We start from the raw sequence: 21,700 nt of genomic DNA on the forward strand, positions 1-21,700 counted from the left end.
GTGTATTACTGCCGGGACGCGCTGTGTACGTGTATTACTGCCGTGACGCGCTATGTACGTGTATTACTGCCGGGACGCGCTGTGTACGTGTATTACTGCCGGGACGCGCTATGTACGTGTATTACTGCCGGGACGCGCTGTGTACGTGTATTACTGCCGTGACGCGCTATGTACGTGTATTACTGCCGTGACGCGCTGTGTACGTGTATTACTGCCGTGACGCGCTGTGTACGTGTATTACTGCCGTGACGCGCTATGTACGTGTATTACTGCCGGGACGCGCTGTGTATGTGTATTACTGCCGTGACGCGCTATGTACGTGTATTACTGCCGGGACGCGCTGTGTATGTGTATTACTGCCGTGACGCGCTGTGTACGTGTATTACTGCCGGGACGCGCTATGTACGTGTATTACTGCCGGGACGCGCTATGTACGTGTATTACTGCCGGGACGCGCTGTGTACGTGTATTACTGCCGGGACGCGCTATGTACGTGTATTACTGCCGGGACGCGCTGTGTACGTGTGGGACGCGCTGTGTACGTGTATTACTGCCGGGACGCGCTGTGTACGTGTATTACTGCCGGGACGCGCTGTGTACGTGTATTACTGCCGGGACGCGCTGTGTACGTGTATTACTGCCGGGACGCGCTGTGTACGTGTATTACTGCCGGGACGCGCTGTGTACGTGTATTACTGCCGGGACGCGCTGTGTACGTGTATTACTGCCGGGACGCGCTGTGTACGTGTATTACTGCCGGGACGCGCTATGTACGTGTATTACTGCCGTGACGCGCTATGTACGTGTATTACTGCCGTGACGCGCTATGTACGTGTATTACTGCCGGGACGCGCTGTGTACGTGTATTACTGCCGGGACGCGCTGTGTACGTGTATTACTGCCGGGACGCGCTGTGTACGTGTATTACTGCCGGGACGCGCTGTGTACGTGTATTACTGCCGGGACGCGCTATGTACGTGTATTACTGCCGGGACGCGCTATGTACGTGTATTACTGCCGTGACGCGCTGTGTACGTGTATTACTGCCGGGACGCGCTGTGTACGTGTATTACTGCCGGGACGCGCTGTGTACGTGTATTACTGCCGGGACACGCTGTGTACGTGTATTACTGCCGTGACGCGCTGTGTACGTGTATTCCTGCCGGGACGCGCTATGTACGTGTATTCCTGCCGGGACGCGCTATGTACGTGTATTACTGCCGGGACGCGCTATGTACGTGTATTACTGCCGGGACGCGCTATGTACGTGTATTACTGCCGGGACGCGCTGTGTACGTGTATTACTGCCGCGACGCGCTGTGTACGTGTATTACTGCTGAGACGCGCTATATACATTTAATGCTTGTAAACGCAATAAAAAAACTATTAAAAAAATGAAGTATAGTAGGATTCCCGGCCTGGTCGCCTTACAGAAGCTCGCACACGTGGGATAATATAGGTGGTGTATTAGGGTTCAGACGCAAACACTGCTCATAGCGTCAATTAAACGTCATTTTATCCTGCGCCTCACGCCAGCTGGCGCTGTATCCTGGTCAGTAAGCCAGGCTGCTGCTTGTGTAACCGGCTGGCAGAGATGTGATATAGATCAGCTCACTGGGAATAAACAAGTTCCAACACGTTTACTATTCACCAGCATAACCACATACAGTATTGTACAACATGGATTATCAAACCCAGGGGCGGCAACTCCCAGTCCTCAAGGGCCACCGACAGGTCAAGCTTTCAGGATATCCCTGCTTCAACACAGGTGGCTCAAGCAGTGCTGAGGCAGGGATATCCTGAAACCCTTATCTGTTGGTGGCCCTTGAGGACTGGAGTTGGCCAATCAACGACTGACCAACTGATTGAGCTACCTGTGCTGAAGCAGAGATATCCTGAAAATCTGACTTGCTGGTGGCCCTTGAGGACTGGAGTTGGCCGCCCCTGATCTAAGTGCTAACTTGGGGGGTGGGGGGAGACGAAGGGGATGGGGGGTCAGAACTGAGGGTTGGGGATTTCCTGTGAATTGTTCCTTGGCTCAGAAAACTCAAATGTTTCTCAAATACAATCATGAGTTGTGTAGTGATGGGACGGCCCCAGCGGTGTGTGCAGGAGCAGGATGCACCCTGGGACTTGGCTTTACCCTTCCCTCGTGACATGACGACAGTCACTTTTCGTTAGTGTAATTAAACCCTGGTAACCCAGCTCCTGCAGTGCGCTGCCCAGTGTCATGTGGGGGGTGTCCCTAGTGAGGGAGGCCCCCATGTTGGGGTGTCCGAGCGACCCCAGCTCAAGGGGTCAGTCACTATTGCCCCTGCGGTCACTGCATTGCCATCTGCTGGCTCATTGTCTTGGCGATCTCCCCAATCAGTGTCCAGTACTCGTCAAAGCTGATCTTCCCGTCCGCGTCGGCGTCCAGCGACTTAATGAGCACGTCCGCAGCCTCCTTACTCTTGGTGTTCTGCAGGGGAGAGAGACACAGGCTCAGCTGGGGAGGCAAGGGTTAACTTCACCACACCCCAAACGTAATAAGCGTTTCAGAGCACTAATAGGAGAGACCTCGGTGATCTCAGAAATGTCAACCTCGAAGAACCCCCCCCACCGGCGGGACCCGACCCCCCCCCCTCCCCACCGGCTAGACCCGATCCCCCCCAGCTAGCGGGACACGACCCCCCCCCCGGCCTGCGAGACCCGACCCCCCCCCCCGGACAGGGACCCGACCTCCCCCCAGTTAGCAGGACACGACCCCCCCTCCCCCCTGGCCAGGGACCCGACCTCCCCACCGGCGAGACCCGACCCCTCCCCCCCTACCAGCAGGACCCGACCCCCCCCTACCGGCGGGACCCGACCCCTCCCCCCCTACCGGCGGGACCCGACCCCCCCCTACCGGCGGGACCCGACCCCCCCCTACCGGCGGGACCCGACCCCCCCCTACCGGCGGGACCCGACCCCCCCCTACCGGCGGGACCCGACCCCCCCCTACCGGCGGGACCCGACCCCCCCTACCGGCGGGACCCGACCCCCCTACCGGCGGGACCCGACCCCCCTACCGGCGGGACCCGACCCCCTCCCCCCCCACCGGCGGGACCCGACCCCTCCCCCCCTACCGGCAGGACCCAACCCCCCTACCGGCGGGACCCGACCCCCCTACCGGCGGGACCCGACCCCCCTACCGGCGAGACCCGACCCCCCTACCGGCGAGACCCGACCTCCCCACCGGCGAGACCCGACCTCCCCACCGGCGAGACCCGACCTCCCCACCGACGAGACCCGACCTCCCCTGGGGCGCGGTGTCCCTCACCGTCAGAACGTGGTGCAGTTCCCGAGTGACCATCTTGCGGAATTCCTTCTTGTTCATCTTGTCCTCTTTCCCTTTCCTCGCGGCGTACTGGTAAAAATTCCTCACCAGGATCTCGATGGCACCTTCCAGCTCACTGCAGGCGGACGCCATGTGTGCCTGGAACATACAGTGCACACTGCGAGGGACAGAACCTGCACACTCACACTGCGCACACTCACACTGCGCACACTCACTGCAGCCGGACGCCATGTGTGCCTGGAACATACAGTGCACACTGCGAGGGACAGAACCTGCACACTCACACTGCGCACACTCACACTGCGCACACTCACTGCAGCCGGACGCCATGTGTGCCTGGAACATACAGTGCACACTGCGAGGGACAGAACCTGCACACTCACACTGCGCACACTCACTGCAGCAAGACGCCATATGAGCCTGAATCATACAGGCACACTGCGAGTGACACAAACTGCATACTTACACTGCGCACACTCACTGCAGTGATAGAACCTGCACACACTCACTGCAGTGACAGAATCTGAACAAATGCACTGCACAGTGAAAGAACCTGCACACACTCACTGCTCACACTCACTGCTGATCCAACCCCGCTGCGTTTCGCACCCCTATGCTTCCTCAGAGACCCCGTAATCTAGCAGCGCGGCGCCGGTGATTTTGCCGGTTAATGACATGCCACCATTTTTCTATATATAGGATATATTGTATTGATACGGTCTATCTGCGCTCCTCTCAAGTGTCTGTTTTATTGAACTTTGCCCCGGGGGTGATCGCGGGAGGTTACAGAGCGTCCGGAGATCAGCGCTCGGGTTAGGTGCCCGGGAGAAATTATTTTTTGTGGTCTCCGGCTTCACTCTGCTTTTATAAAGGGAATGTTCTATTTCAGAGAAATCCTGAAATCACAGCGATGCACACACACAGCCATGCACACACACAGCCATGCACACACACAGCCATGCACACACACAGGTATCTCCCAGCCACACACACAGCGATGCACATACACAGGTATCTCCCAGCCGCACACACAGCGATGCACATACACAGCTATGCACACACACAGCCATGCACACACACAGCGATGTACACACACAGCCATGCACACACACAGCGATGCACATACACAGGTATCTCCCAGCCACACACACAGCGATGCACATACACAGGTATCTCCCAGCCGCACACACAGCGATGCACACACACAGCGATGCACACACACAGCGATGCACACACACAGCGATGCGCACACACACAGCCATGCACACACACAGCCATGCACACACACAGCCATGCACACACACAGCGATGCACACACACAGCCATGCACACACAGCGATGCACATACACAGGTATCTCCCAGCCGCACACACAGCGATGCACACACACAGCGATGCACACACACAGCGATGCACACACACAGCCATGCACACACACAGCCATGCACACACACAGCCATGCACACACACAGCCATGCACACACACAGCCATGCACACACACAGGTATCTCCCAGCCGCACACACAGCGATGCACATACACAGGTATCTCCCAGCCGCACACACAGCGATGCACATACACAGGTATCTCCCAGCCGCACACACAGCGATGCACATACACAGCTATGCACACACACAGCCATGCACACACACACAGCCATGCACACACACAGCCATGCACACACACAGGTATCTCCCAGCCACACACACAGCGATGCACATACACAGGTATCTCCCAGCCACACACACAGCGATGCACATACACAGGTATCTCCCAGCCGCACACACAGCGATGCACATACACAGCCATGCACACACACAGCCATGCACACACACAGCCATGCACACACACAGCCATGCACACACACAGGTATCTCCCAGCCACACACAGCGATGCACATACACAGGTATCTCCCAGCCACACACACAGCGATGCACATACACAGGTATCTCCCAGCCGCACACACAGCGATGCACACACAGCGATGCACACACACAGCGATGCACATACACAGGTATCTCCCAGCCGCACACACAGCGATGCACATACACAGGTATCTCCCAGCCGCACACACAGCGATGCACACACACAGCGATGCACACACACAGCGATGCACATACACAGGTATCTCCCAGCCACACACAGCGATGCACATACACAGGTATCTCCCAGCCACACGGCACTTTCCGGGCGAGACATAAATATTGCTTGATTTACATACTTACTGGCTCCTAATGGATAATGTTTATCCTACGGCTCCCGCTGACGGCACACGCAGAGCTGCAAGCAGATCAGAGAGAAGATCACAGCACAGCCCACATCCTAACAACCAGGTGTGCCCCCCCCAAGGGGATACGCTGGAGGTGGGGGGAGCACCGCGCAGGAAGGGGGGAGCACTGCGCCGGAAGGGGGTATGTAGGGGGAGCACCGCGCAGAGCACGATATCACCACACGCAGAGAGGTGTAGTGACACACAGTCATGGGGTAACACGCAAGGTGTGTAGCTACACGCAGAAACATGTAATAACACGCAGGGCGGTGTAGCGACACGCAGAGTCATGTGATAACACGCAAGGTGTGTAGCTACACGCAGAAACATGTAATAACACGCCGGGTGGTGTAGCGACACGCAGAGTCACGTGATAACACGCAGGGCGGTGTAGTGACACGCAGAGTCATGTGATAACACGCAGGGCGGTGTAGTGACACGCAGAGACATGTAATAACACGCAGGGCGGTGTAGTGACACGCAGAGATATATATACAAACAACAAGCGCAAATTAATTTTGTGTATTTGCTAAAGTGACGGGGATAAATTAACACAAGTGAGTGCAAAAAAGGCAGATAGAAATTGGTGATTGTGGTGCAGCTCCGGAAACTTTGTGTTAATTGTATTGGGACCAGGTATAATAACACGCAGAGATATAGTAATGCAGAGAGATATAATAACACGCAGATATAATAACACGCAGAGATATAGTAATGCAGAGAGATATAATAACACGCAGATATAATAACACGCAGATATAATAACACGCAGATATAATAACACGCAGAGATAGTAATGCAGAGAGATATAATAACACGCTGACATAATAACACGCAGATATAGTAATGCAGAGAGATATAATAACGCGCAGACATAATAACACGCAGAGATATAGTAATGCAGAGATATAATAACACGCAGATATAATAACACGCAGAGATAGTAATGCAGAGAGATATAATAACACGCTGACATAATAACACGCAGAGATAGTAATGCAGAGAGATATAATAACACGCAGACATAATAACACGCAGATATAGTAATGCAGAGAGATATAATAACGCGCAGACATAATAACACGCAGAGATATAGTAATGCAGAGATATAATAACACGCAGATATAATAACACGCAGAGATAGTAATGCAGAGAGATATAATAACACGCAGACATAATAACACGCAGAGATATAGTAATGCAGAGAGATATAACGCGCAGACATAATAACACGCAGAGATATAGTAATGCAGAGAGATATAATAACACGCAGACATAATAACACGCAGAGATATAGTAATGCAGAGAGATATAACGCGCAGACATAATAACACGCAGATATAGTAATGCAGAGAGATATAATAACACGCAGATATAATAACACGCAGAGATATAGTAATGCAGAGAGATATAATAACACGCAGACATAATAACACGCAGATATAGTAATGCAGAGAGATATAACGCGCAGACATAATAACACGCAGAGATATAGTAATGCAGAGAGATATAACGCGCAGATATAATAACGCGCAGATATTATAACGCGCAGAGATATAATAACGCGCAGAGATATAATAACGTGCAGAGAGATATAGCGCGCAGATATAATAACACGCAGAGAGATATAATAATGCAGAGAGATATAATAATGCAGAGAGATATAACGCGCAGATATAATAACACGCAGAGATATATAATAATGCAGAGAGATATAATGCGCAGATATAATAACGCGTAGATATAATAATGCAGAGATATATAATAATGCAGAGAGATATAACGCGCAGATATAATAACGCGCAGATATAATAATGCAGAGAGATATAACGCGCAGATATAATAATGCAGAGAGATATAATAATGCAGATATAATAACGCGCAGATATAATAACGCGCAGAGAGATATAATAATGCAGAGAGATATAACGCGCAGATATAATAACGCGCAGAGAGATATAATAACGCAAAGAGATATAACGCGCAGATATAATAACACGCAGAGATATATAATAATGCAGAGAGATATAACGCGCAGATATAATAACGCGCAGATATAGTAACACGCAGAGAGATATAATAATGCAGAGATATAATAATGCAGAGAGATATAACGCGCAGATATAATAACACGCAGAGATATATAATAATGCAGAGAGATATAACGCGCAGATATAATAACGCGCAGATATAATAACACGCAGAGAGATATAATAATGCAGAGAGATATAATAATGCAGAGAGATATAACGCGCAGATATAATAACACGCAGAGAGATATAATAATGCAGAGAGATATAACGCGCAGATATAATAACGCGCAGATATAATAACACGCAGAGAGATATAATAATGCAGAGAGATATAACGCGCAGATATAATAACACGCAGAGAGATATAATAATGCAGAGAGATATAATAATGCAGAGAGATATAATAATGCAGAGAGATATAATAATGCAGAGAGATATAACGCGCTGATATAATAACACGCAGAGAGATATAATAATGCAGAGAGATATAACGCGCTGATATAATAACACGCAGAGAGATATAATAATGCAGAGAGATATAATAATGCAGAGAGATATAATAATGCAGAGAGATATAACGCGCTGATATAATAACACGCAGAGAGATATAATAATGCAGAGAGATATAACGCGCTGATATAATAACACGCAGAGAGATATAATAATGCAGAGAGATATAACGCGCTGATATAATAACACGCAGAGAGATATAATAATGCAGAGAGATATAACGCGCTGATATAATAACACGCAGAGAGATATAATAACACGCAGAGAGATATAATAACACGCAGAGAGATATAATAATGCAGAGAGATATAATAATGCAGAGAGATATAATAATGCAGAGAGATATAATAATGCAGAGAGATATAATAATGCAGAGAGATATAACGCGCTGATATAATAACACGCAGAGAGATATAATAATGCAGAGAGATATAATAATGCAGAGAGATATAATAATGCAGAGAGATATAACGCGCTGATATAATAACACGCAGAGAGATATAATAATGCAGAGAGATATAACGCGCTGATATAATAACACGCAGAGAGATATAATAACACGCAGAGAGATATAATAACACGCAGAGAGATATAATAATGCAGAGAGATATAATAATGCAGAAAGATATAATAATGCAGAGAGATATAATAATGCAGAGAGATATAACGCGCTGATATAATAACACGCAGAGAGATATAATAATGCAGAGAGATATAATAATGCAGAGAGATATAATAATGCAGAGAGATATAATAATGCAGAGAGATATAACGCGCTGATATAATAACACGCAGAGAGATATAATAATGCAGAGAGATATAATAATGCAGAGATATAACGCGCAGATATAATAATGCAGAGAGATATAATAATGCAGAGAGATATAATAACACGCAGAGAGATATAATAATGCAGAGAGATATAATAATGCAGAGAGATATAATAATGCAGAGAGATATAATAATGCAGAGAGATATAATAATGCAGAGAGATATAATAATGCAGAGAGATATAATAATGCAGAGATATAACGCGCAGATATAATAATGCAGAGAGATATAATAATGCAGAGAGATATAATAACACGCAGAGAGATATAATAATGCAGAGAGATATAATAATGCAGAGAGATATAATAATGCAGAGAGATATAATAATGCAGAGAGATATAATAATGCAGAGAGATATAATAATGCAGAGAGATATAATAATGCAGAGAGATATAATAATGCAGAGAGATATAACGCGCAGATATAATAACACGCAGAGAGATATAATAATGCAGAGAGATATAATAATGCAGAGAGATATAATAATGCAGAGAGATATAATAATGCAGAGAGATATAATAATGCAGAGAGATATAATAATGCAGAGAGATATAATAATGCAGAGAGATATAATAATGCAGAGATATATAATAACGCGCAGAGAGATATAATAATGCAGAGAGATATAATAATGCAGAGAGATATAATAATGCAGAGAGATATAATAATGCAGAGAGATATAATAATGCAGAGAGATATAATAATGCAGAGAGATATAACGCGCAGATATAATAATGCAGAGAGATATAATAACGCAGATATAATAATGCAGATATAATAACGCAGAGAGATATAATAATGCAGATATAATAACGCAGAGAGATATAATAATGCAGAGATATATAATAATGCAGAGAGATATAATAACGCAGAGAGATATAATAATGCAGAGAGATATAATAATGCAGAGAGATATAATAATGCAGAGATATATAATAACGCGCAGAGAGATATAATAACGCAGAGAGATATAATAACACGCAGAGAGATATAATAATGCAGAGAGATATAATAATGCAGAGAGATATAATAATGCAGAGAGATATAATAATGCAGAGAGATATAATAATGCAGAGAGATATAATAATGCAGAGAGATATAATAACGCAGAGAGATATAATAATGCAGAGAGATATAATAATGCAGAGAGATATAATAATGCAGAGAGATATAATAACACGCAGAGAGATATAATAACGCAGAGAGATATAATAACACGCAGAGAGATATAATAACACGCAGAGAGATATAATAATGCAGAGAGATATAATAATGCAGAGAGATATAATAATGCAGAGAGATATAATAATGCAGAGAGATATAATAATGCAGAGAGATATAATAATGCAGAGAGATATAATAACGCAGAGAGATATAATAACGCAGAGAGATATAATAACACGCAGAGAGATATAATAATGCAGAGAGATATAATAATGCAGAGAGATATAATAATGCAGAGAGATATAATAATGCAGAGAGATATAATAACGCGCAGAGAGATATAATAACGCAGAGAGATATAATAACGCAGAGAGATATAATAATGCAGAGAGATATAATAATGCAGAGAGATATAATAATGCAGAGAGATATAATAACGCGCAGAGAGATATAATAACGCAGAGAGATATAATAACGCAGAGAGATATAATAATGCAGAGAGATATAATAATGCAGAGAGATATAATAACACGCAGAGAGATATAATAATGCAGAGAGATATAATAACGCGCAGAGAGATATAATAACGCAGAGAGATATAATAATGCAGAGAGATATAATAATGCAGAGAGATATAATAATGCAGAGAGATATAATAATGCAGAGAGATATAATAATGCAGAGAGATATAATAATGCAGAGAGATATAATAATGCAGAGAGATATAATAATGCAGAGAGATATAATAATGCAGAGAGATATAATAACGCAGAGAGATATAATAACGCAGAGAGATATAATAACGCGCAGAGAGATATAATAATGCAGAGAGATATAATAATGCAGAGAGATATAATAATGCAGAGAGATATAATAATGCAGAGAGATATAATAACACGCAGAGAGATATAATAATGCAGAGAGATATAATAACGCGCAGAGAGATATAATAACACGCAGAGAGATATAATAATGCAGAGAGATATAACGCGCAGATATAATAACGCGCAGATATAATAATGCAGAGAGATATAACGCGCAGATATAATAATGCAGAGAGATATAATAATGCAGATATAATAACGCGCAGATATAATAACGCGCAGAGAGATATAATAATGCAGAGAGATATAACGTGCAGATATAATAACGCGCAGAGAGATATAATAACGCAAAGAGATATAACGCGCAGATATAATAACACGCAGAGATATATAATAATGCAGAGAGATATAACGCGCAGATATAATAACGCGCAGATATAGTAACACGCAGAGAGATATAATAATGCAGAGATATAATAATGCAGAGAGATATAACGCGCAGATATAATAACACGCAGAGATATATAATAATGCAGAGAGATATAACGCGCAGATATAATAACGCGCAGATATAATAACACGCAGAGAGATATAATAATGCAGAGAGATATAATAATGCAGAGAGATATAACGCGCAGATATAATAACACGCAGAGAGATATAATAATGCAGAGAGATATAACGCGCAGATATAATAACGCGCAGATATAATAACACGCAGAGAGATATAATAATGCAGAGAGATATAACGCGCAGATATAATAACACGCAGAGAGATATAATAATGCAGAGAGATATAATAATGCAGAGAGATATAATAATGCAGAGAGATATAATAATGCAGAGAGATATAACGCGCTGATATAATAACACGCAGAGAGATATAATAATGCAGAGAGATATAACGCGCTGATATAATAACACGCAGAGAGATATAATAATGCAGAGAGATATAATAATGCAGAGAGATATAATAATGCAGAGAGATATAACGCGCTGATATAATAACACGCAGAGAGATATAATAATGCAGAGAGATATAACGCGCTGATATAATAACACGCAGAGAGATATAATAATGCAGAGAGATATAACGCGCTGATATAATAACACGCAGAGAGATATAATAATGCAGAGAGATATAACGCGCTGATATAATAACACGCAGAGAGATATAATAACACGCAGAGAGATATAATAACACGCAGAGAGATATAATAATGCAGAGAGATATAATAATGCAGAGAGATATAATAATGCAGAGAGATATAATAATGCAGAGAGATATAATAATGCAGAGAGATATAACGCGCTGATATAATAACACGCAGAGAGATATAATAATGCAGAGAGATATAATAATGCAGAGAGATATAATAATGCAGAGAGATATAACGCGCTGATATAATAACACGCAGAGAGATATAATAATGCAGAGAGATATAACGCGCTGATATAATAACACGCAGAGAGATATAATAACACGCAGAGAGATATAATAACACGCAGAGAGATATAATAATGCAGAGAGATATAATAATGCAGAGAGATATAATAATGCAGAGAGATATAATAATGCAGAGAGATATAACGCGCTGATATAATAACACGCAGAGAGATATAATAATGCAGAGAGATATAATAATGCAGAGAGATATAATAATGCAGAGAGATATAACGCGCTGATATAATAACACGCAGAGAGATATAATAATGCAGAGAGATATAATAATGCAGAGATATAACGCGCAGATATAATAATGCAGAGAGATATAATAATGCAGAGAGATATAATAACACGCAGAGAGATATAATAATGCAGAGAGATATAATAATGCAGAGAGATATAATAATGCAGAGAGATATAATAATGCAGAGAGATATAATAATGCAGAGAGATATAATAATGCAGAGAGATATAATAATGCAGAGATATAACGCGCAGATATAATAATGCAGAGAGATATAATAATGCAGAGAGATATAATAACACGCAGAGAGATATAATAATGCAGAGAGATATAATAATGCAGAGAGATATAATAATGCAGAGAGATATAATAATGCAGAGAGATATAATAATGCAGAGAGATATAATAATGCAGAGAGATATAATAATGCAGAGAGATATAACGCGCAGATATAATAACACGCAGAGAGATATAATAATGCAGAGAGATATAATAATGCAGAGAGATATAATAATGCAGAGAGATATAATAATGCAGAGAGATATAATAATGCAGAGAGATATAATAATGCAGAGAGATATAATAATGCAGAGAGATATAATAATGCAGAGATATATAATAACGCGCAGAGAGATATAATAATGCAGAGAGATATAATAATGCAGAGAGATATAATAATGCAGAGAGATATAATAATGCAGAGAGATATAATAATGCAGAGAGATATAATAATGCAGAGAGATATAACGCGCAGATATAATAATGCAGAGAGATATAATAACGCAGATATAATAATGCAGATATAATAACGCAGAGAGATATAATAATGCAGAGATATATAATAATGCAGAGAGATATAATAACGCAGAGAGATATAATAATGCAGAGAGATATAATAATGCAGAGAGATATAATAATGCAGAGATATATAATAACGCGCAGAGAGATATAATAACGCAGAGAGATATAATAACACGCAGAGAGATATAATAATGCAGAGAGATATAATAATGCAGAGAGATATAATAATGCAGAGAGATATAATAATGCAGAGAGATATAATAATGCAGAGAGATATAATAACGCAGAGAGATATAATAACGCAGAGAGATATAATAATGCAGAGAGATATAATAATGCAGAGAGATATAATAATGCAGAGAGATATAATAACACGCAGAGAGATATAATAACGCAGAGAGATATAATAACACGCAGAGAGATATAATAATGCAGAGAGATATAATAATGCAGAGAGATATAATAATGCAGAGAGATATAATAATGCAGAGAGATATAATAATGCAGAGAGATATAATAACGCAGAGAGATATAATAACGCAGAGAGATATAATAACGGAGAGAGATATAATAACACGCAGAGAGATATAATAATGCAGAGAGATATAATAATGCAGAGAGATATAATAATGCAGAGAGATATAATAATGCAGAGAGATATAATAACGCGCAGAGAGATATAATAACGCAGAGAGATATAATAATGCAGAGAGATATAATAATGCAGAGAGATATAATAATGCAGAGAGATATAATAATGCAGAGAGATATAATAACGCGCAGAGAGATATAATAACGCAGAGAGATATAATAATGCAGAGAGATATAATAATGCAGAGAGATATAATAATGCAGAGAGATATAATAACACGCAGAGAGATATAATAATGCAGAGAGATATAATAACGCGCAGAGAGATATAATAACGCAGAGAGATATAATAATGCAGAGAGATATAATAATGCAGAGAGATATAATAATGCAGAGAGATATAATAATGCAGAGAGATATAATAATGCAGAGAGATATAATAATGCAGAGAGATATAATAATGCAGAGAGATATAATAATGCAGAGAGATATAATAATGCAGAGAGATATAATAATGCAGAGAGATATAATAATGCAGAGAGATATAATAATGCAGAGAGATATAATAACGCAGAGAGATATAATAACGCGCAGAGAGATATAATAATGCAGAGAGATATAATAATGCAGAGAGATATAATAATGCAGAGAGATATAATAATGCAGAGAGATATAATAACACGCAGAGAGATATAATAATGCAGAGAGATATAATAACGCGCAGAGAGATATAATAACACGCAGAGAGATATAATAATGCAGAGAGATATAATAACGCGCAGAGAGATATAATAATGCAGAGAGATATAATAACGCGCAGAGAGATATAATAATGCAGAGAGATATAATAACGCGCAGAGAGATATAATAATGCAGAGAGATATAATAATGCAGAGATATATAATAATGCAGAGAGATATAATAATGCAGAGAGATATAATAATGCAGAGAGATATAATAATGCAGAGAGATATAATAACACGCAGAGAGATATAATAACGCAGAGAGGGCCCGCTCAGCACCTTGTCATTCCTAGGGATTGAGATCGATTCAGTGGCCGGCGAAGCTAGGCGGCCCAGGGATAAAGTCATCAAACTGAGGGGCCTCAGGCTGCGGTCCCAGTCAGCACTGTAGCACGCACGCCCGGCGGGGGGGCCGCACGTGCACAGCGCTTGACCGCGATCTGAGGAGAGGGAGAGATTGCGACGGGAGGGGGCGTGGTGGGGGTTTTGCAGGGGCGTGGCCATGACCTCACGCGGCTGGTTCGCCTTCATTGGTTGAACCGCCGGAGGGGGCGTGGCCACGCCTCTTTCGCAAACAGTAAACTCCATTTCAGTGTCTCTGGAAAATCTTGAAGCACGGCGCGGCTGCACCTTCCGCGAGGAGGTGCGTACTGGGCCCAGCCCCATTGAGGGGCGCTGAAAGCACTGGGACCGCAGCCTTATTCAGGAATGCAAGCGTGCTAGGAAGGTTACACTAAGGCAGATGCAGGCACTGGTCGGCTCCTGAATTTCGCAGGTAGGGTCATACCCATGGGCAGGATTGTCAGCAGGAGATTAGAGAGGTCAACCGCGAGGGTATCCCGACCACTGCACCGCATCAGGGTCACTGGGGAACTTAGAGCCAACCTGGGTGTCTGGGAAGCTTTCCTCCAGGACTTTAATGGCAAAAAGGGGGAGGGAGCGTGGCCAATTGCCGGATGAGCGAGGCTATCTCCCCCCTCATTCGCATGGATCATGCTGGGCAGGCTGGCGGGCAGGCTTAACAATGGAGGTAAAAATAAAGCGGTGACCTTTTCTTCCAATAATGCACACACAGGGAGGAGCGCACTCGTGCGAGTGCGCAGACTCCCGCGGTGACGTCCCACGCACCCGTTTTTTGGCGTCAAATTTGAAAATTAAGAGTTGATTGTTAGCACTATATTGGGGGGTCCCTCAGGCAGCTCACCATACTCCTTGATAAAGCACATCTGGTGCGAAACGCGTAGGAGGGTCTACACCTCCTTTTTTTGTTATGCTGACGGGGCAATAAATTAATTTTTCACTTTTTTACCACCTGTTTTCCCTTTCATTTGGGCAGTGCGCTGCTTGATACTTTTCTGCATTAATTTTTTTTCTGCTGTATTGACTATTATATGCGGCACACGCCATCAAGGAATATTGTGTGACTCTAGGAGTGGGTAAGTCATAAAGAAGACTTCTGGATTCATGACAAAGAATTACTATAATCTTTGGTGAGTTTTTTTCCTTTCTGGATTTTCATCATATTACTGTCTCCAATGAGGTGCAGCGAGGTGAGACTATCATTTTTTCTGTTACCTTCAGGAGACTAAGCAAGAAAAGTTGTTAATATTCACCTAGTAGTACACCCACTCCTTTAAAGATAAGCCACTATTCCATATGATATATTGAAGGAGAATTATTGAATGTATTTCTGGAACTGTTGAAGCACCCTCTACCCTATATAGTCTGACCTTTTCTTCCAACGTTATGTGTGGTCTCCGTTATTGGTTTAGTGTTACGAAGGAAGGGCGGCACATTAAGCCTTTAAATAACATGCAGAAATATCATTTATTTATGTATAAAATGTGTTACCAGGAATTAGAGCCTAAAGCTGATAAATTCTGGGCATTATTGAAATTCCTGCTCTCTGATTGGATAATGTCCGGAATTTTAACCAATCAGTAATGGCCCGAAATTTTTGGCAGCGTGCCTTCAGCCAATCAGCTTTCAGTTCTCACAGAGAGTGAAATTTGCTCTTAAACAGGGGAGGTGATTGGACAGAAGGCATCAGTAAGGCACTGACTCCTCCCCCTGCCTGCCTGCAGAGAGCTGCGCAAAGGAGAGTGAGGGGAAAGGTTTGTGTGTCTGTTGTGTGTTTTGTGGTTGTAAAGGGGCCAGCAGAGTGTTTTATTGGTGTGTGTGTGTGTCTGTTGTGTGTTTTTTGGGTGTAAAGGGAGTCAGCAGAGTGTTTTATTGGTGTGTGTGTGTCTTCTGTTGGTGTGTGTTTTGTGGGAGTAGAGGGGCAGCAGAGACTCGGTGTGTGTCTGCTGTGTGTGTTTTGTTGGTGTAGAGGGGGAGCTGCAGTATTTGTGTCTTCAGTGTGTGTTTTGTGGGTGGAGAAGGGATGCAGAGTGTTTTGTGTGTGTGTCTGCAGTGTGGGTTTACAGGGCGGCGGCAGTGGGTGTAGAGGGGGCTGCTGGTGTGTGTTTTGTGGATGTAGATGTGGCAGTCTATTGCTGATTTGTGTGTGTTTTGTAGGTGCAGAGGGGGGGCTGCAGTGTGTGTTTTGTGGGTGGAGGATGGGTGCAGAGTGTTGTGTGTGTGTCTGCAGTGTGTGTTTTGTGGATGTAGAGTTGGCAGTCTGTTGGTTTGTGGGTGTAGAGTGGGGGCCGCAGTGTGTGTTTTGTGGGTGGAGGTGGGGTGCAGAGTGTTTTGTGTGTGTGTCTGCAGTGTGTGGGTTTACATGGGGGCTGCAGTGGGTGTAGAGGGAGGCTGTTGGTGTGTGTTTTGGATGTAGAGGGGGGAGACAGTTTGTTTTGTTGGTGTGTGTGTGTGTCTGCAGTGTGTTTTGTGGGTGTAGAGGGTGGCTGCAGTGTGGGTGTAGATGGTGGAGGAGGGCTGCAGAGTGTGTTTTGGTGTGTGTGTGGGTGTTTTGTGGGTTTAGAGGGGGCTGCTGTGTGTGTTTTGTGAGTAGAGGTTGGAGAAAGGCTGCAGTGTATTTTGTGGGTGTAGAGGAGGGGGGCTGCTCAGTGTGTAGGGGGGACGGCAGAGTGTGTTTGTGTATATAGAGGGGGGGTTGCAGAATGTGTGTGTGTGTGTGTGTGTGTGTAGAGGGGCTGTGTGTATGTACAATTTCCTTTTAATAAACTTGCAGTAAAAGCATAAGAATGTAGACAATCGTGCTGATAAAAATCAATATGACTACAAAAACTTATCTTTTTTAAATTAAAAATAAATAAAAATAAGCCTACATTTAGCCTATAATAGTAATAATCCCCTCAGAACAGGGCATTACTAGCCAATAATGCCCTGGCTGGGTTAAAGTCCCTCGGCTTCGACCTCGGGCCTTCAACTCTTCCAGCCAGGGCATTATTGGCCAGTAATGCCCTGTTCTTCGGGGATTATTACTTAAGTAATACAGCAAGGCCCCGCTTTTTGGCGATCCGCCGATACGGCAGCACCGAGAAGGGGGCCGCCATGTTGGATCGTAAGTCGCGCATGCGCAGAACAGGCGGGTGTGCCCGGCGCGCATATGCAGACCGTAGTTTTTGCGCGCATACCGTAGTTTGCGCGCGCAGACCATAGGTCGCGCATGCGTAGAACGGCGGAAATGCCGGTTTGCGCATGCGCAGAACTGAAAATCGCAGGATCCACTTTCCGGCGATTTTCACTATACGGCGGGCCCCTGGAACGGAACCCGCCGTATACCCGGGGCCCTCCTGTACATTGAGAGTTACCTCTCATTTTCACGTATGTCCTGGGCACAGAGTTATCATGACAAATAAATAGTTACATAAGTGAACAGGGTTATAATATATGTATGTATGTATGTATGTATGTATGTATGTATGTATGTGTGTATGTGTGTGTGTTTCCCCCACCCTATGGGAAATGTGGCGGCTACTGAGTGTGTGGTGCTTTTACCTGTGGCCTGAACCTCCACTGATGGGAGCACGGGGTGTATCTGATCTATCTGGTGACAGAGCCCCCACCTGTGAGGGATCCTGACCGCGCCGGATAACCCCTTCACAGGACCCAATGCAATAAGATCACACACTTGTATTTAATAACAGTTTACTGAACACAGGTACAACTAGATATATCATTAACCCACATACAATATAGGCCTCGCACGGCCGAAGCCCCACTGTGCCTACAACCGTAGTGTCCACACCTGATGGGATTTCCCCAAAGTACTGAGGTGCCCCATGGCACCCAACCTCCCTGGTGTCCACAAGAGCCAACCCACCCAGTGTGTGAGACAGCGCTGCCCACAGTAACTGAAAGTGTTATAGTTGGTGCACGTTGTGAGGTACCTGCCCATGTGTTCCAGCACCCGGGTATGGCCGAAAAGCAAAAGGGATCCACTGATCCAGCGACGTCGATGTCAGCGAAGCCTCCGTGTGGGGTGAACTTCGGTAGGAGGGTCTCACCTTTGATAGTCTATGATAGTGCGGTGGTGGTCCCGCCCCAGACCACTGTCCGCAAATCCCTGTGCGGCGTCTTCAAATGGCACTATACACTATCTGTATACAGCTACAGGGGAAATGTCCCTAGCTAGGGGTCTCCCTGTAGCAGCCACAATCTGATTAGGTGAGTGGGGCCCATCTTTGACCTAAAGGGTTAATCTGGCCTAGTCTGGATACCACTAACACCCAGACCCTACCTTCCCTTTCTCTGTCCTGGATCCAACTCCAGCATGCATCTCTCAGTCCTATTGGTTGCCTGGCAACATGTGGTCTGCAGCCCCAGAGGCTGCTGGGACTTGTAGTTCCCCTGCTGTGCTATACTCCTAATGGCCGCCACTTGCGCTTGCTACTGCGCATCCCCCACCCCACACCCTCTCCCCAGCCTCCGCTGCCTATGGAAAGGTAAGGGAACAAACAGGGGACCCAGGCTATATAAATATATATATCATGCATAGAAATATAATAACGCGCAGAGCAATGTAATAAAGCGCAGAGCAATGTAATAACGCGCAGAGCAATTTAATAACGCGCAGAGCGATATAGTGACGTTTCATCCAGGCAGCTTTATATTTTACCAATAAACTGCCTCTTCCTGTCTCCTTCCCTTCCCCCTCCTCTCCTTATCTCTCCTCCCCCCCCCTCTCCCTGTGTCCCCCCTCTGCTTCCCTCCTCTCCCCCCCCCCTCTGCTTCCCTCCTCTCCCCCCCCTCTGCTTCCCTCCTCCCCGTGTCCCCCCTCTGCTTCCCTCCTCCCCATGCCCCCCCCTCTGCTTCCCTCCTCCCCGTGTCCCCCCCCTCTGCTTCCCTCCTCCCCGTGTGTCCCCCCACTGCTTCCCTCCTCCCCGTGTCCCCCCCCTGCTTCCCTCCTCCCCGTGTCCCCCCCCTCTGCTTCCCTCCTCCCCGTGTCCCCCCCCCCTCTGCTTCCCTCCTCCCCGTGTCCCCCCCCCCTCTGCTTCCCTCCTCCCCGTGTCCCCCCCCCTCTGCTTCCCTCCTCCCCGTGTCCCCCGCCCTCTGCTTCCCTCCTCCCCGTGTCCCCCCCCCTCTGCTTCCCTCCTCCCCGTGTCCCCCCCCCCCTCTGCTTCCCTCCTCCCCGTGTCCCCCCCCCCTCTGCTTCCCTCCTCCCCGTGTCCCTCCTCCCCTCTGCTTCCCTCCTCCCCGTGTCCCCCCCTCTCTGCTTCCCTCCTCCCCGTGTCCCCCCCTCTCTGCTTCCCTCCTCCCCGTCCCTCTGCTTCCCTCCTCCCCGTCCCTCTGCTTCCCTCCTCCCCGTGTCCCCACCTCTGCTTCCCTCCTCCCCGTGCCTCCCCTCTGCTTCCCTCCTCTCCCTCTCCCCCCCTCTGTCCTTCTCCCCCCCACTGTCCCTCTCCCCCCCACTGTCCCTCTCCCCCCCACTGTCCCTCTCCCCCCCACTGTCCCTCTCCCCCCCACTGTCCCTCTCCCCCCCACTGTCCCTCTCCCCCCCACTGTCCCTCTCCCCCCCACTGTCCCTCTCCCCCCCTCTGTCCCTCTCCCCCCCTCTGTCCCTCTCCCCCCCTCTGTCCCTCTCCCCCCCTCTGTCCCTCTCCCCCCCTCTGTCCCTCTCCCCCCCTCTGTCCCTCTCCCCCCCTCTGTCCCTCTCCCCCCCTCTGTCCCTCTCCCCCCCTCTGTCCCTCTCCCCCCCTCTGTCCCTCTCCCCCCCTCAGTACCTCTCCCCCCCTCAGTACCTGCATAGCAGAGGCGCAGGATGCAGCAGCTGGTGTCTGTGTGTTTCTGCTCTGCGGATCTGATCCTTTCTTTCCTTCTCTCTCCTGCTCTATGGTTAATGTTTTCCTGTCACACCTCCTGCAGCCTGCCTCCCTGCGTGTGCTGCTCTGTGACTCCCTGCTCCCTGCGTGTGCTGCTCTGTGACTCCCTGCGTGTGCTGCTCTGTGACTCCCTGCGTGTGCTGCCGTGACTCCCTGCGTGTGCTGCTCTGTGACTCCCTGCTCCCTGCGTGTGCTGCTCTGTGACTCCCTGCTCCCTGTGTGTGCTGCTCTGTGACTCCCTGCTCCCTGCGTGTGCTGCTCTGTTACTCCCTGCTCCCTGTGTGTGCTGCTTTGTGACTCCCTGCTCCCTGTGTGTGCTGCTCTGTGACTCCCTGCTCCCTGCGTGTGCTGCTCTGTTACTCCCTGCTCCCTGTGTGTGCTGCTCTGTGACTCCCTGCTCCCTACGTGTGCTGCTCTGTGACTCCCTGCGTGTGCTGCTCTTTGACTCCCTGCTCCCTGTGTGTGCTGCACTGTGTCTTCCTGCTCCCTGTGTGTGCTGCTCTGTGACTCCCTGCGTGTGCTGCTCTTTGACTCCCTGCTCCCTGTGTGTGCTGTACTGTGACTCCCTGCTCCCTGTGTGTGCTGCTCTGTGACTCCGTGTGTGCTGCTCTGTGACTCCCTGCTCTTTCTGTGTGCTGCTCTGTGACTCCCGACTCCCTGCTCCCTGTGTGCGCTGCTCTGTGACTCCCTGTGTGTGCT

General features: G+C 46.1%; 1 protein-coding gene across 2 annotated transcripts; it reads right to left on the reverse strand.

Moving 5' to 3' along the window:
* Window positions 1-1,625: 1,625 nt before the first annotated feature.
* Window positions 1,626-21,071, reverse strand: LOC142499136 (protein S100-A16-like). 2 transcript variants are annotated; one of them, XM_075608083.1, is made up of 4 exons: window positions 20,921-21,071; window positions 5,543-5,597; window positions 3,302-3,457; window positions 1,626-2,461 (listed from the first exon to the last, which is right to left on the reverse strand). In XM_075608083.1, the coding sequence occupies exons 3-4, from the start codon at window positions 3,449-3,451 to the stop codon at window positions 2,321-2,323; spliced, it is 291 nt and encodes a 96-aa protein (XP_075464198.1). In that variant the 5' UTR covers window positions 3,452-3,457; window positions 5,543-5,597; window positions 20,921-21,071; the 3' UTR covers window positions 1,626-2,320. The 2 variants fall into 2 exon arrangements, with proteins under 2 accessions (XP_075464198.1, XP_075464199.1); XM_075608084.1 differs by lacking the exon at window positions 20,921-21,071 and adding an exon at window positions 19,070-19,553.
* Window positions 21,072-21,700: the final 629 nt, after the last annotated feature.

This window comes from Ascaphus truei, chromosome 7 (assembly GCF_040206685.1).
Source record: "Ascaphus truei isolate aAscTru1 chromosome 7, aAscTru1.hap1, whole genome shotgun sequence".
Taxonomy (NCBI): Eukaryota; Metazoa; Chordata; class Amphibia; order Anura; family Ascaphidae; genus Ascaphus; species Ascaphus truei.